Genomic DNA, 15,381 nt, shown 5'->3' with positions numbered 1-15,381 from the left:
AAGCCTCCCTCTGTGTGGGAGCCGCCCTGACCCCCACGGCCTCTGGCCTTCTCCGCATCACGTCGCCTCCCCATGGGCCTGCCCAGGACCCGGTGCTCCTGGGCTGGGCGGTGCCAGCACCAAGCAGTTCAAACATCCAAACCTCTGCCCTGCTGGGAGCGTGGCCCCACCTCACTGCTCCACGCACTGCCCACGCGCATGTGTGCTCAGTCGCCTCAGTCGTATCCAACTCTTGCAATCCTATGGACTGTAGCCCACCAGCTGGCAGGTGCCCAGTCACCTCAGGGGCCAGGCTCCCCAGCCCAGACCCCTTCCACCTGGGCTGCTGACAGCTGTCTGTGAAGCAGGCCCAGAGGAGGGGCTGCTAGAGCCTCACGCCCTCCCAGGCCGCCCACTGCTGCTGGTCCCAGGAGGATGGCCCTGCTGGGGATGGGCACCCTCTGCTGGCAGCCCAGGGGGCCATCCTGGAGGGCCACTCTACCCTGTCCCCCAGACCCTCCAGGTGGCCTCTTGGAGGCTGGGCTGGGCCAAGTCACCCCAACCAGAGGTGACCTCCAAGGGTGAGTGTCCTGAGGAGGGGGCAGCCAGACGTCCTCCCAGGCCTGTTTTCGTATCCCCGGGCCGGTGGCGGCAATCTGGAGGGCTACAGGGAGGGCGCAGGGCCCGCCTCCCCAGCACCCACAGGAAAGACGCAGGAAGACAAAACACTGGGCTGAGTCGGCTCTTAGAAGGGCGGCGACCTCGAGGCCGGGGCCTCCAGAGCCACGTTGTGCCAGAAAGGCTTGCTCCGGACCAGGAAGGCTTGGAAGGCGTTGGTGGACTCGGAGGACCTCGGCGGGTGGGGGAAGAGCACGTCCTTGTCCACGTCCTCGGACACCAGCTGGGCCATGATCCGCGCGAGGTCCTGCGGGGAGAGCGGGGGTCAGGGGCGGGGCCGGACGGGGTCGGGAGGGGCGGGACCCGGCGCTCCCGCGCTTCCCCGCACCCTGCAGGAGGGGGGCGCCCCAGCGAGGTCCAGCTTCTCGCCGCGGCCCAGCACGGCCAGCCTCCGGCGCTCATCTATGCTGACGCTCCAGCGGCGCCGGCTCCGGCGCCGGCTGTCCTGCGGCTCGCACACCTGGGGGGATAAGGCAGGGGTCTGCGCCGGCCCCACCCGGGGTCCCGCACCCGCCAACCCTCTGCACCCCACAAAGGGCGGTGCGCTCAGCCACCCCAGTGCCGGCGGGCGGGCAGAGCTTCAGCTCCTGGCTCGGGCTGTACATGGCTTTGCTCAGTGGCTCCGCGCCTGGACACCCAGGCCAGCACCTGCCCTGCTTTCCTGCGCGTGGGTTGCCCCCCTGGATGCTGGGGGCCCTTACAGCAGAGGTCGTGGCCCTCGGCTAATGCCTATTCCTGGCTGGGCACAGTCTGCCCACCCTCTGGGGAGGCCCCCAGAACAGGCAGCCAGACTGTGGGTGCCTTGAGAAAGATGGGCCCAAAGGTCAGCCTCCTCCCAGGCCCCTCTGAAATGCCCACAGAGAGGCATTGGGGGAGATGACACTCAGGGCTCCACAGGCTCACGGGACAGGCCGGGAGGCATCCTGCAGGACCCACACCCTACTCCTGCCCAGGTGGGCTGTCCCTGGAGGGCTCTGGAGCCCCTCCCGCTCTGCCCAGTCAGGGGCCAACGGGCTGCCTCCCTGCGGGGTCCAGGAGGTCACCCTCTGGAGTGCCATGGCGGCTGGGGTAGGTGCCATGCTAAAAATAAAAGGAGGATTAAGACAAACTCAGTCCCCATTCCTCAAAAAACTAAAAATAGAACTACCATATGACCCAACAATCCAACTTCTGGGTATACATCCAAAGGAATGGAAAGCAAGTCAAAGAAATATTTCTGCACTCATGTTTGGAGCCACACTGTTCACAGTAGCCAACAAGTGGCTGCAACCACAATGCCCATCAGCGGATGACTGAATCAGCCTCGTGTGGCCCATCCATAAGACGGAGTATCATCCAGCCTTAAAAAGGAAAGACACTTTGCATAAGCTGCAACATGGATGAACCTCAGAGACATGGGCACAGAGAACACAGGTCTTGTGTAGTCCACTCGTGTGAGCTACCTGGAGTCACCAGATTCGCAGAGTCAGAACACAGCACCAAGGCTGCCCGGGCTGGGGGAGGGGCGGGCGCGGTTTAACCCGGACGGAGTTTCAGAGTGGCAGGATGGAAGCCCCTGCAGGCTTCACAGCGAGGCGAGCACAGCAGACTGGCCCAGACGTCCGTTCGGGGTTCTCCATGGGACAGAAAAACCCAAACGAACTTCTTGGCCAGCCCAGTGCTTAACACTACTGAACCATACACTTCAAAATGATCAGGATGTGGTGGGGGGAGTGGACACTTGGAGCCAGAAACACACACAGAAGGAAGATAGTGTGAGCAACACAGGGGAAAGGAGCGTGGACAGGCCCAGGAGGCACAGTCAGCAGGAAGAGATTTTGGACTCTTGCCTCCAGACTGCAAAACAATACATTTCTGTTATTTAAGCAAAAAAAAAAAAAAAAGGAAAAGAATAAAGCGAAGTCCCCAGCCCCTCTTCCCACTCTGCACCAAGAACCCCGGCAGCCTGGCTAAGCACCCCCTCCACCTAGGAGAGGGGAGGGGTCCTTTCTGGGGAAAAAGACCAGCCCCAGTGAAGAGCCCTACAGAGCCGGGGCATCCAATGCAGAGCAGCCAGAAACCTGCCCGATCACTCCACGAAGTTCGTGACTGCTGGTGGGGCTGCCCTCAGCACACGGAGCCTCCAGCCAGCCCACGGGCCCACCCCTGGGTGCAGACAGGGCAGCCCCCATGGTATGAGAAACACAGGGGAGAGCCACTGGCCGGGGCCCGAGAGGCTCCGACGGGACTGTGAGGAAGCGCGCCACCTCCCCACTCCCGCCGCCTCCTGGACGACACGGACCCATGAGACAGGAAGAGGACAGAGCAAAGAGGGGCTGCTGCCAGGGCCGTGACGAGCTCTTCAACGTTAGAATGTGGCGTCGGAACCAGAGCTTCCGTAGAAGACTGGGGGGTGGGGGCGGCCTGCCGGCCCGCGTCGCCCCCTGCCCCGTGACTGACGCCCACAGCGCCTTTAGGCGGCGTCACAGGGGTTCCCTGTGATGTGGGGAGGGTCTGAGGATGCTGGCGGCGCACGGGGGTGGCCCACGCGGCCCGAGGGGGGCCTCCTGTGACCGTGTGTCCACCCAAGCACAGCCTTCCCGGGGAGACCTCTGGTGGTGAGACGCACGGGACGCACCAACCCGCCGACCTCGGCCTGTGAGCAGACAGACAAGTCTGCTGTCGAGTCGTTTGTCACAGAGCATCATCACAGCAAAGACCAACAGGACCCACAGCAAACCCCAAAAGCCAAGGGGAGGGAACGTGAGGACACCGGAGAATCAGACATGCAGGCCCAACAGCCAACAACAGTTTTCAGAGAGAACAGAGGGGCCGCGCAGACACACGCACACACGGACACGCGCACACGGGCACGCACACACACACGCACACGGGCACGTGAACACACACACGGATATGCACACACACGGGCACACACGCACACGCACGCACACGGACACGCGCACACACACGGGCACGCGCACACTCACACACACGGGCACGCGCACACACATACACGCACATGCGCACACCCCGCAAAGGGGCAAGACTCCAGGCTGGAAGGGCTCCTACAGGACCGAGAGAGGAGACAGTGGGGGACATCTGAGAACCAGGCAGAGAGAAACGGGCACGTGTGGGGGGTGAGGAGTCCCCAGGGCCGGGAGAGCCCACGGCCCCAAAGCCCTGCAGGAAGGTGGCTTCCCGCTAGAATTTCCCCACCCAAGCATCACTCAGCTGTGCAGGCAGAACAAAGTGTCCTCAGCGCCGTCCAGTTGGAACTGAGCACCTGCGGGGCCTTCTGAGGAGCTCCCAGAGGCGGGGAGGGGCCCAGCCCACCTGGCAGGAGCGAGACCCGGGGCCTGGGGCACCGCGCGTTTGTGAGACAAGGGCCACAGCTGTGCTGGAAGTCTGGGAGGGATCAGAAGATGCGGAAGGGACAGGAGGGCACCATCATCACCTCCAGGAGACACAGGAGCTGTCTGAGAGGTGGCGCTCACAGTGGAGGGAAGCTGCCCATGTTCGGCTCCGGGCCAGGGTCGCTGGGGAACAGGCGCGAGGCAGCAGGACCTGCGGAGAGGCAGGTGTCTGCGGGCGAGGAAAACAGCAAGCGCGTGTCCCCAGGGCGGGAGGCTCCACTGAGCCCTCCGGGCTGGCGGGCGGCTCTTCTCAGCTCTGTGCTCACGTGGGGTATCGAGAGAGGCGCACAGCTTTACAAGGAGAGACGGGCATTACGGAGTGGAGCGACCTGACGGCACGCACGGGGGCCCACGTGCTCACCGACGGGATTACTGTCACCAACAGCGGCCAAGCCCCAGGCCACGGGCAGGAGACCCCCTCGTGGGCCCGCCTGGGAACCCGCACCAGGAGCTCCCACGGGCACGGAAGCCGGAGCGGAAGGGGACCCGATTCTCAGGAGGGGACAAGAAGGACTTGCGCCAGCCACGAGGGAGGCCAGCGCTGCCTCTGAGGACACAAGGCAGCTTTAAATGCTGGAAAATTAGGAAAAAAGCCGTGGAACAAGGGACCGAGCAAATAATTCAAGAAGCTAGGAAAACAAAAATGAAAGAGGTCCTCTTAAAGTTTCAAAACAGAATTAGGAAAGACTGGTGAGTAAATCAGAATGAAAAAAAAGTACAATGACATGATCGAAAACTGTTTTTTTGAAAAACCATTAAAGCAGAACGACTTTCTTCCTCACGTCATCAACTCCACCTTTGTCATTTTTGCCAATCTTTTCGTGTTTAGTGCCCATCTTCTTCTCTATTAAATATTCGTTTATATTGGCTGCGCCCAGTTTCAGCTGTGGCCTGTGGCGTCTATTAATAGATCCCTGGCCAGGGGTTGAACCTGGCCCCCTGCACGGGAACACGCAGTCTCAGCCACCGGACCACCAGGGCAGTCCCTGCTTCTTCTTAATGAACTGTGTATGTGCACAGACTCAATATACTTTTCTCCTCAGTTTTAAAAACTGTCTTCTCTTTGCTCTTAAGCCTCTCTTCACACGTTTGGTTGGGAGACATTTGTATGTTCTAAGTGTTACAGGCCTTTTCCCAGCCCGTCCTACACCGCCCTTTGTCTTTGTACCAGCCTCACACGCAGCAGTCAGGTTTGTCGGGGTTTTACTCTACGGTCTGGCCTAGCCTGGGCATCTCCCCCTTGGACTCTCACCACAGCCCCCTTTCTCCCGGCATTTCTGTGATTGGTTTAACTTGCTGCTCGTGTGTCTGTGTGTGTCTGACGAGTCGGGGGATCTTGTAGATGGATGGCCGGTCACCCCAATACTATTCATTGAAAAGTGTGTTCCCCACTGGGAAATTAAACTCCCAGATTCAACCTGGGGTCCGCTTCTGGATAGTCTGTGCAGGCTGCAGGCCTCCTGGACAGCTTCCGTCCCAGCGCCACACGACTCTCTGCTCAAAGCAGGCGAGCCAGGCCCTGCTCCTGTTTTGAAACTCTTGCCTGGTTTCTCTTCCAAGTAAAAAAAAAGAAACTTTTTCAAATGGTGGTGTTACTCTGCAATGATGCTGTTTCCTTCTGCACATTTCTGAGCCCTGAGTAAAGGATGCCCCTCACGCGGGCACCCCGCCGTTTGCTCCTTTCCCACCCGCCCTGACCCTGGAGCCCATGGTCACTGGCCGAGCCTGGCAGCGACGCGCCTCTGAACTAAAGCAGACTGTGCGCGGCCTGCCCCCTCCCGCCCGGGAGAGTACCCCAGGGTCCCCTGCACCATCTGCATGTGGTGGGGGGGGGTGGGGGGTGGGTCGTGCGCCGTTTTCAGCCCACTCTCATGATGGCTGCCTCTGACTCGACTTAACCTGCCACCCCTCCTGCCGCTGTGTCTCCGGCTTTGCTGGCCTTGCCCGTGTCAGGGCCTTTCTCTGCCCCTTTCCTCTGTCTCGATCGGGTGTTGTTTCTAGCCCATGTCCCCTCCGCTTGTTCAGAGGCGCTCACTTCCCAGTCTTGTGATACCACTGAAACTTGTGGGGCCCGCCCGCCCAGGTCTCCAAGGGCTGCTCAGTCAGCACCAGGGATCAAGGACTGACCTGCCAGCCAGACCGGGGAGGCACCTTCTCCAGCTTTTCTTGAGTTTCCTTGTGACTGCAGCTCTCACTGGTGTCTTGGAATAACCTCAAGAGGCCCTGAGCCAAAGCCACCCAACTAAGCAACTCCCAGTTTCCTGACCTATAGAAACTGGGATGAGAATATTTATTACTGTTCTAAGCTACTGATGCTGGGAAAGGTTGAGGGCAGGAGGAGAAGGGGACGACAGAGGACGAGATGGTTGGATGGCATCACTGACTTGATGGACATGAGTTTGAGCAAGTTCCAGGTGTTGGTGATGGACAGGGAGGCCTGGCATGCTGCAGTCCATGGGGTCGCAGAGTTGGACACAACTGAACTCAACCAACTGAAGCTGCTGGATCCTGGAGATTTTCGTTACGCAGCAACAGATAACTAATACACTGCCAGAAACATGCATACCTTTGAGATACACTTTTCAAGATTCATGAAAACTATTTTTTAAAGTTGGGATTGTCCTGAATTATTCATTTTGGGGCAGTCTGGCAGGTTGAAAACATTAAATCTTCCCACTCAGTGACATGGTACAACTTTCCCTTAGGAGTTCTCTGCCATTGAGCCACATTTTACAGTGTCCTTTGTGTGGGCATTGAACAAGAACAAGAAGACTTATTCCTAGAATTTACAAACCCTGGTTCCTGTTGCTAAAGTGAATGGATCCTCCTTTCTACTACACTTCCTGGTTGGTTATTTTTAGTGTACTAGAAACTAGTATGCTTTGAACAGTGATCATATATCCAGGCTTCTTGATTAGTGATCTTTTATTTGAATTGGCCTGCATGGACTTTCTAGGTAGATAGTATATTGGCTACAGATAGGGACTGCTTCAATACTTTGGCCTCCTGATGCAAAGAGCCGACTCACTGGAAAAGACCCTGATGCTGGGAAAGATTGAAGGCAGCAGGAGAAGGGGACGACAGAGGATGAGACGGTTGCATGGCATCACCGACTTGATGGACACGAGTTTGAGCAAGCTCCAGGAGCTGGTGAAGGACAGGAAAGCCTGGCGTGCTGCAGTTCATGGGGTTGCAAAGAGTCAGAGACAACTGAGCAACTGAAGAACAAACAGCAAATGACTGCTCATCTTTGCCCTTTGGGTCTTTCCGAGGCCCGTTCCCCTCCCCCGACTTTGGCGCAGGCCCCATGCGCTGTCTCAGTGGCATCACGGTGACGGCCGAGCTGCCGCTTTGGGAAACATGACCACGGTGGGCTCTCTGGCTCCCCTTCACCAGGTTACAGAAATGTCCATTTCTTCCTACCTATTAAGAATGGATAATTTTTATTTTTTTCTCCCAAGGAAGGAGACTGGAATATATCAACATTATTTTTCTACATCCATTGAAATAATCATGTGATCTTCCTTCTTTTGCTAATGAAGAAAATGTTTTTGCTTAAAAAAAAAAAAAATCTTTTTGGCCACACTGTGGGCATGTGGCTCCCCACCCAGGGATCAAACCCTTGCCTCCTGCAGTGGAAGTGCAGAGTCTTAACCACCGGGCCACCAGGGAAGTTCAGTGAACATAATTAGGAGATTTCCAATCACTTCATCCATGGGCCACAGTTTTCCTGCATTCACGCAAGTCCGTTTACTCAGGGCATGCTCGTTGAGCTCCTGCTATGTGCCGTGTGCCCTCCTGGATGCCAGGGGCAGGGCTGAGGAGGGCGGGGCCCCTGTGGTCCTGCACCAGGCTACCCTCCGTCGTCGCGGAGTTTGCCGCCCGGTTGGATTTACTTCTGGACTTTTCAACCTGTGCTTCGGTCAGAGGGCATCGCTCTTCTTCTTTCCCCGCCTCGTCAGCCGGCATGGGTGCCAGGGTGATGCTCTGGGCTGCGAGGACCGCGTCGACGCAGAGGACTCGCTTCTTGGGTGTGGGGACACCTACCCACGAATCCTCATTAGGGAAGATCCAGGCTCACTTTAGAGTTTCCTTTGCTCTTAGTCTCTTCAGGGTCCTGAAAAGCCCTCTGTAACATGGATTCAGATCAGCAGGGTTCAGGGTCTCTGCTATCTCTCCGCCAGGCGAGACTGCACGGTGACACCCCCGCCCTGTGCTGCCAGCCCGGGGCTTCAGGTGGGTCCTGATGGCCTTGGCTGGGCTTGGGGCAGCCGAGTCGCCGCAGGTGGGGGAGGGGGGCGCCTGTGCCCACTGCAGGGAGACCTCGCTCGCCAGGCCCTGCCAGTGGAAGGGCTGTCCTGCCCCAGCCTGGCCTCAGGCACGCGTTTGGTTCAAAACTGGGACGGTAACCACGTGAGAACATGCGCAGGAAAGTGTATTTTAAAACCCGGGAATCCATGATCCATAATGAACAGTGCCGTACTTGCTCCCAGTCTTTCCCCCCAAGAAACCGCGTTGATCTGGTTCCGGGCAGGCTCCTCGATGAGCCCACACACCACGCAGGGCCGGGCTGCGTGACCAGAGCCTCAGGGCACAGAGTGCTCGCCCGCGATGCTCCCGCAACCCGCTTTCGAGACATCTCCACGTGGGCTCCCGGGGCTCGTCCCGCGGGTGGCACTGCTGTCTTGCAGCACAGGAGCCACGGGAGCCCTCACCCGAACCCCCCCCCCCCCTCCCCGCTCTGCGGAGGGACACGGGCGGGTCTGGGCCGCGTGCGCGCTCCTGGGGGGCGGCTGGAGTCTGGCCTTCTTCAGGCCCGGCCTGGGCCGCCCCAGGGCTCTCTCGTCCGAGGGGCGCCGGCTCCCCGTGCGTCTTGGCCAACACTCTGGCCTCTCGCATCTTCATCAATTTATTTCCCTGATATCAAATATCTTTTCGTTTTCTTTCTGGCTCCCTTTCTGTGAAAGGCCTGTGCATCCTGGGAACCATCTGCCTCTCTTGCAGGCATGTGTGCGCGTGTGGTGTGCGCATGCGTGATGTGTGCGCGTGTGATGTGCGCATGCGTGATGTGTGCGCGTGTGTGCCCACGGTCCGCTAGCTGTCAGCCCCTCTGAGCCTCACGCGGGTCCTTTGTCTGGGGGTGGTGCTGGGGCAGGGATGGACTTGGGGCTTCCTCGCGGTCATGCTGTTTCCTCTGCAACCTGCTGGCCCCGGCTGCCCAGGGCATCCGTCCAGCCCAGACTGGCCCTGAGCCCTGCAGGGCCAGCTCGGCCTCACTCAGCCTCTCGCCTGTCCTGGAACTCGCGCTCAAGTTCACTTCGGCTTCCAGCCCTAATTCCCCGCCCACCATTCATCCGAGCCGCTGGGCTGTGTCCTCAGTTAACTCCCCGGGGCCAGCCCATTTACCAGCCCTTCCTCCTGGGCGGGGACAGACTCCAGGAAGCTCCACCTCTGGGCCTGGGGGAGCTTCTTTGGCTTCCCCCTGCTCCCGCAGACTGCTAGACTCCATTATGCACCATCAGATGTCCTCTTGATCCTTTTCTTTCCCTCCCTTTATGTTGTTTTTTTTTTACTGTGATAAAACGCGCGTAACATAAACTCGACCACTTTGGCCATCTTGAAGCGCGCAGCTCACTGGCACAAGCACATCCGAACCTTGTGCAACCGTCACCACACGCCCAGGACTTTCCCTCTCCCCAAACCGAGTCTCAGTCCCCACGAAACACTCGCTCCCACCCCTCCCCCGGCCCCTACCCCACTTGTCTACTTTCTGTCTCTGAAGCTGACCCCAGGGACCCTGTGCGTGGGCCCGTGTCTGTCCTCCTGTGTTCTGCGAATCCCACTCAGCATCGTGTCCTCAAGGCCCACCCACGCTGTGCCGTGTGTCACAGTGTGCTTCCTTCTGAGGGCTGAGTTACGCTCTGCTCTGTTTTCACCGCCTTCATGTGTCCAAGGACACTTGGGTTGCTTCTAGGTTTTGGTTACTCTCCACTGCATCCCCCCTGGGAACGTGGATATACAAGTATCTGTTTGTTTCTCTGCCTTGTATTTTTTTCAGCTATTTACCCAGAATTGGAATTGCTGGATCACACCATACTTCTGTGCTCCACTTTCTGAGGAAACTCCATCGGCTGCATCATTTCACACTCCCTCCAGAGCACGAGGTTCCAGTTTCTCCACACTTGCCAGCACTGTCCTTTTTTAAAAATCATTACAGCCATCTAACAAGACTCAGGTGGTGTCCACTGCGTTCTGATTTGCACTGCCCTGGCCCTGGGCCTGGGACTAAGGACGTTGAGCCTTTTTTTCGTGTGCTTGCCGACCATTTGTGCATCCTTGGAGAAGTGTCTATTCAAGCCCTTTGGCCATTTTTGAGTCAAATTCTTGGTTTTTTGTTGTTGTTGGGTTTTAAGAGTTCTTTAACTTATATGCAGAGTACATCATGCAAAATGCCAGGCTAGGTGAATCACAAGCTGGAGTCAAGATTGCCAGGAAAAGTATTAACCTCAGATATGCAGATGATACCACTCTAATGGCAGGAAGTGAAGAGGAACTAAAAAGTCTCTTGATGAGCGTGAAAGAGGAGTTAAAAAGCTGGCCTGAAACTCAACATTCAAAAAACTAAGATCATGGCATCTGATCCCATCACTTCATGACAAAGAGAAGGGGAAAAAGGGGAAGCACGGACAGATTTTATTTTCTTAGGCTCCAAAATCAGTGTGGATGGTGACCGCAGCCAGGAAATTCAAAGCTGCTTGCTCCTTGGAAGGAAATCTATGACAAACTTAGACAATGTATTACAAAGCAGAGACATCACTATGCTGACAAAGATCCACATAGTCAAAGCTATGGTTTTTCCAGTAGTCATGCATGGATTTAAGAGCTGGTCCATAAAGAAAGCTGAATGTCGAAGAACTGATGCTTTCAAACTATGGTGCTGGAGAAGACTGAGAGTCCCCTGATGCTGGGAAAGACTGAAGGCATGAGGAGAAGAGGGCAAGAGAGGATGAGATGGTTGGATGGTATCATCGACTCAGTGGACATGAACCTGAGCAAACCCTGGGAGATCTAATAGAGGACAGAGGAGCCTGGTGTGCTGCAGTCCATGGGGTCGCAAAGACTTGATTGGAAAGGTTACCCCTACTTCCATGGTCATAGGTTTCCCTGGTGGCTCAGATGGTAAAGAATCTGCCTGCAATGTAGGAGAATCAAGTTCGATCTCTGGGGGAGGATGATACCCTGGGGAAGAGAATGGCTACCCACTCCAGTATTCTTGCTAGGAGAATTGCATGGACAGGTGAGTCTGGAGGGCTACAGTCCATGGGGCCGCAAAGAGCCAGACATGGCTAGGCGACTAACACTCCACGGCCACAGAGGGGTCTATCCAGGGTTTCTTCCACCACTTTAAAAAAATTATTTTTTTTTTTTTATTTATTTGGCTGCATTGGGTCTTAGTTGCATCATGTGGGATCTAGTTCCCTGACCAGGGATCAAACCTGGGCCCCCTGCATTGGGAGCACAGAGTCTTAGCCCCTGGACCACCAGGGGAAGTCTCTAGCATTTTTATGGTTTTATTTTTTGTACATTTAAAACTTCGACACCTCCATCCTGGTACTCAGTGAGAGGTATGCCTACAAGTTCCTTTCTTCTAGACAGCTACACACCGTCTCAGCATTTACCAAAACATCTATGGGCCTTCCCTGGCGGTCCAGTGGTTAACACACCATGGTTCCACTGCAGGGGCACCAGTCCCACCCCAGGTCAGGGGACTAAGATCCCGCACCCCCACGCCCCCCTCCATGGGTTTGAGATGCCATCTTCAGTTTACACTAAGTGTATGCACCCACTGGAGTAAGTTTCTAGATCTCCTATTCAGCTCTGTTGTTACTCATGACACGACAGGACACTATAGTTTGATAACTGAAGTTTTATGATATGAATTCACACCTGTTAGAGCTACACCTATGCTTATTCTTCCACGTGACCAGTTTGCCCAAGAAGAAAGGGACGATGTAGGTTTACCAGTTTGTACCATTACTGAGAGTGGGCTGTGAAATGCCTGGGAGAACCCTCTGTGCCAGTGAGTTGTGCTCTCCAAGAACATGGTGTCTTCCCATTACCAAGTCTCTTGGTAACGCTCTGTGGTGTTTTAAAGTTTCAAACAGATCTGCGTTATCTCCTGTTAAGTCTATTCCAGTTGTCAAACGTGCCTTTTTCACTTGTTTGTCTCCCAGCATCTGTCTGCGAGGGCTGCTTATTTCCAAGCGGTCGCCTGCACCCCCTTCCTGGACCGTCTGCTGTGGACGGGCTCCAGTGCACCCCCCGCACCGACGGGGCACAGGCGCGTCTCCCACGGTGCTGGCTCCGTCCCCCCTGCTCGGCTGCTGGGCCAACGCTTCTGAGAAGGCGCAGGCCACACCGGGGACGGTGACCCACCTCCAGCTTTGCTCTGACCCGCCTGGCACTGTGGCTCTTCTCTTTTTTTTTTTTTTTTTCCAGGTGTCTTGCTCTTTTTCACGATAGAGATCTTCTCAGAATGTCTGGTGCCCTCAGCTGTTCCTCACGTTTACCCCAGGGACTAAGAGTTGATAGCAACATTGGCAGGCTGGGGCCTGGCCACGAGAGCAGCTTCCTGTTTCAGCCGCCCCCTACCACGCAGCTGGGAGCTGACCCCTCTGTTCTGCCCGCCCCATGGCCACACCGGACAGGGGTCACCATCTCCTCTGGGCCGGTCATCCCGCCCAATCCAGTGCCGCGGGTTCTTGTCTTTCTCAGGGTCCTCTGCAGCCATGTTGGTGGGCCTGCCGGGTGGCGGACGGGCACAGGCGTGCCTGGCCCTTTGTGCGAGGCCCTCTGTCTGGGGACCCTCGCTGGGGGGGGACTGTCTCCTCAGACCTGGGCCTCAGCCCGAGGAGAACGCCCCGTGAGCACGTGTCCCCCAGCGTGGGCTTGGGCCGGGAAGGCCGGGGAAGAAGGGACTGGGGGGCCGACCTCTGTCAGCCGGGCTCGTCCCTGAAAGATGATGAGGTCCCGACGTGGGGAGACTGGAGGAGGAGCTTCCCTGCTGAGGGCACAGCAGGGAGCGACAGAGAGGACAGACGCAGCAGGACAGTCAGAGTGAGCAAGCGCACCTGCGAGGCCACAGTCGACGGCTGACGCTGCCCGAGGCCGGGGAGCAGTAGAGAGATGAGGCAGGAGGGTACGACAGGGCGGCCAAGATTGGGGGACCCTGCGGGACTCCCTGCCCCCAAGTCAGAAACCTGGCAGTCTGAGGAGAGGGGTCTGCACCCCTTCTCTGCCTCCCCCAGGACCCCCTCCGCTGTGCCGCCTCCCGGCCTCGTCCCCATGCACCCCTCCCCTACAGCCACCTCCACCTCTTGGAACTGCAAACGCAGCAGGTCATCCCTGTCCAGGCGTCGCCTGGCCCCTCCGTCCACAGGGCCCCTGTCCAGACAGAAGTCCCACCCCGGCGCCTCCCAAGGAGTCCTCGCCCCTGACAGGCGACATGCTTGTGTGTTTATGTCTTAGATGGCCTGTCCTGAGAAGCTGGCCTCATAGAAGCCAACATAGAAGCCAAGCAGTGGCTGGCTTCGGGCAGGGGCACAGCTGGTACAGCACCTAGAGCCCGCTTCCCTCCTCTACCGCCTTTCCACAGAAACCCGGGACCTTGCAGACATCCCCACAGACGGGTCCAAGCACACAGCTGCACGAGCTCCACCGGGCCTGCCTGCCTCAGCCTGGATCCATCAGGCCTGGCTTTGACCCTGAAGCACAGGGAACTGTCCGGAACTTCTGGGGGCCTGGCTTCCTTTGCTTGGAAAGCTGCCCCGGGGCCAGGGGAGCTGTGGCCTGTGCACGCGGGGCTGCACGGTGACTGGACAGCGGCCCACCTGGCCAGCTGGGGTGAGACAGGTTCCTCCACATTGGGGCCAGCACCAAGCAGGGCCTCCAGAAATGTTTCAGTCATGACTTTGGTTGACAGGTCTCCTGCTGACCGCCCGCCTACCTGGTCAGTAGGACACTGTCCCGGCTGTGCGCAGAGCCTCCCCCTACCAGGCGCCCTCCACATGGCGGCCCCCAGGATTGGGGTGGCCGGCAGAGGTGGACCACCCACAGCTGTGGGAGGCTGGAAGGGGCGCGCCCACCTTGGTGCCCTCCCAGGGCTCTGGGGGAGAGAATGCTGACACTCTGCATGGCCCCCAGTCCAGCACCTGCTTGTTATCAGATGCCCTCTGGCCCTCCCCGGGCTCCAGAGGCCCCATCTCCACCCACACTCCCCCGCCAGGACCCAGATTTCTAGAGAGGAGCCCCCTCTAGCTTACCCAGTCCTCAGTCTGCGGCTCCGGCTGACTGCTGCTCTGGGCACTTGGTGGGCCCCAGGCCATCGCTGGGCTTGGTGGCCCCAAGGGCTGCCCCTTCTCCTGGGAAGGCTGCTCCTTCTCCTGGGAAGGCTGCAACTCTGCCTTCTTCCTCAAGAGAACCTTAAGCGAACACTCCCTGCTGTCCATCTGCAGCCCCCTGGGTGGCTGGCCTGCACCTCTGGGGCAAAGTCCCCACAGATACCTGGGCTCCTCAGGCAGAGGAAGGTCACGTTAGGGTCTGCTGGGCTCAGCTTCCAGCCATTGGCCAGACAGTGCTGGGTGACCTCAGCCAGTGAGCCCCAAATGGGTCCATCCCCTTGGGTGTCCTGGTCCCCCTGCTCCTGCATCCATTTTTCTCCACATGGTCACCCCAGGCCAGGGCAGCTGCAGCCACCGCCCTGCCCCTGCCCCCGCTCAGGCTCCCCCAGGAACGCCCCCTCTCCTACCGTGGCTCCAGCTCCTCGGATGGGCAGCTTCTGGGGACTCTGCCTGCGGGCAGAACGACCAGGGGAGAAAGGAGGGGCCCCCCCGCAGCTCTCCCCGCCTGGTTCTTCCGGACCCCTGTGACCTCACCTCGACGCCAGGCCACACCCCAGGGCCCAGGATCCGTGCCCTTCACCTGCACGACTATGTGTGAAGGGGCCGCAGCGGACGGCAGCCCGCCCGTCTCCACTCCGCGGAGGGATGGCAGGGCAGGGGTCAGGGAACAGGAGAGAGGGTCAAGGAGAGGAAGTCATGGGGTGCAGCGACCGTCGGGGAGGCGCGGGACACATCGGGGGCACGAAGACGGGGAGAAGTGGGGTACACACATGGCGGAATACACACGCTGCAGGGAGGGGCGGGGGATGGGCGGGTCCGCTGGGTACTGTTTGGGTGCCCGCGGGAGGGGATGAGAGGAGGGGGCGGGCACACTGGGGGCGGGGCGGGGCGGGCCCATTGTGGCGGGCGGGTCAGAGGGTGGGGCCCAC

General features: G+C 58.4%; 1 protein-coding gene across 1 annotated transcript; it reads right to left on the bottom strand.

Annotated features, from left to right (window-relative positions):
- Positions 1-724: 724 nt before the first annotated feature.
- Positions 725-15,249, bottom strand: TEX22 (testis expressed 22). The gene is made up of 3 exons (XM_055555913.1): positions 14,375-15,249; positions 986-1,117; positions 725-904 (listed from the first exon to the last, which is right to left on the bottom strand). The coding sequence occupies exons 1-3, from the start codon at positions 14,558-14,560 to the stop codon at positions 725-727; spliced, it is 498 nt and encodes a 165-aa protein (XP_055411888.1). The 5' UTR covers positions 14,561-15,249.
- Positions 15,250-15,381: the final 132 nt, after the last annotated feature.

Source organism: Bubalus kerabau, chromosome 19 (assembly GCF_029407905.1).
Source record: "Bubalus kerabau isolate K-KA32 ecotype Philippines breed swamp buffalo chromosome 19, PCC_UOA_SB_1v2, whole genome shotgun sequence".
Taxonomy (NCBI): domain Eukaryota; kingdom Metazoa; phylum Chordata; class Mammalia; order Artiodactyla; family Bovidae; genus Bubalus; species Bubalus kerabau.
This window is presented reverse-complemented; position numbering and strand designations above follow the sequence as displayed.

Bases quoted from the DNA above. Each gene is read 5' to 3' on its own strand.
- TEX22 (XM_055555913.1), bottom strand. From the start codon at position 14,560: ATGGACAGCAGGGAGTGTTCGCTTAAGGTTCTCTTGAGGAAGAAGGCA. The intron at 1,118-14,374 runs GTAAGCTAGAGG...TTATCCCCCCAG, and splicing joins AGCCGCAGACTGAGGACTGG to GTGTGCGAGCCGCAGGACAG. The intron at 905-985 runs GTGCGGGGAAGC...CTCTCCCCGCAG, and splicing joins GGGCGCCCCCCTCCTGCAGG to GACCTCGCGCGGATCATGGC.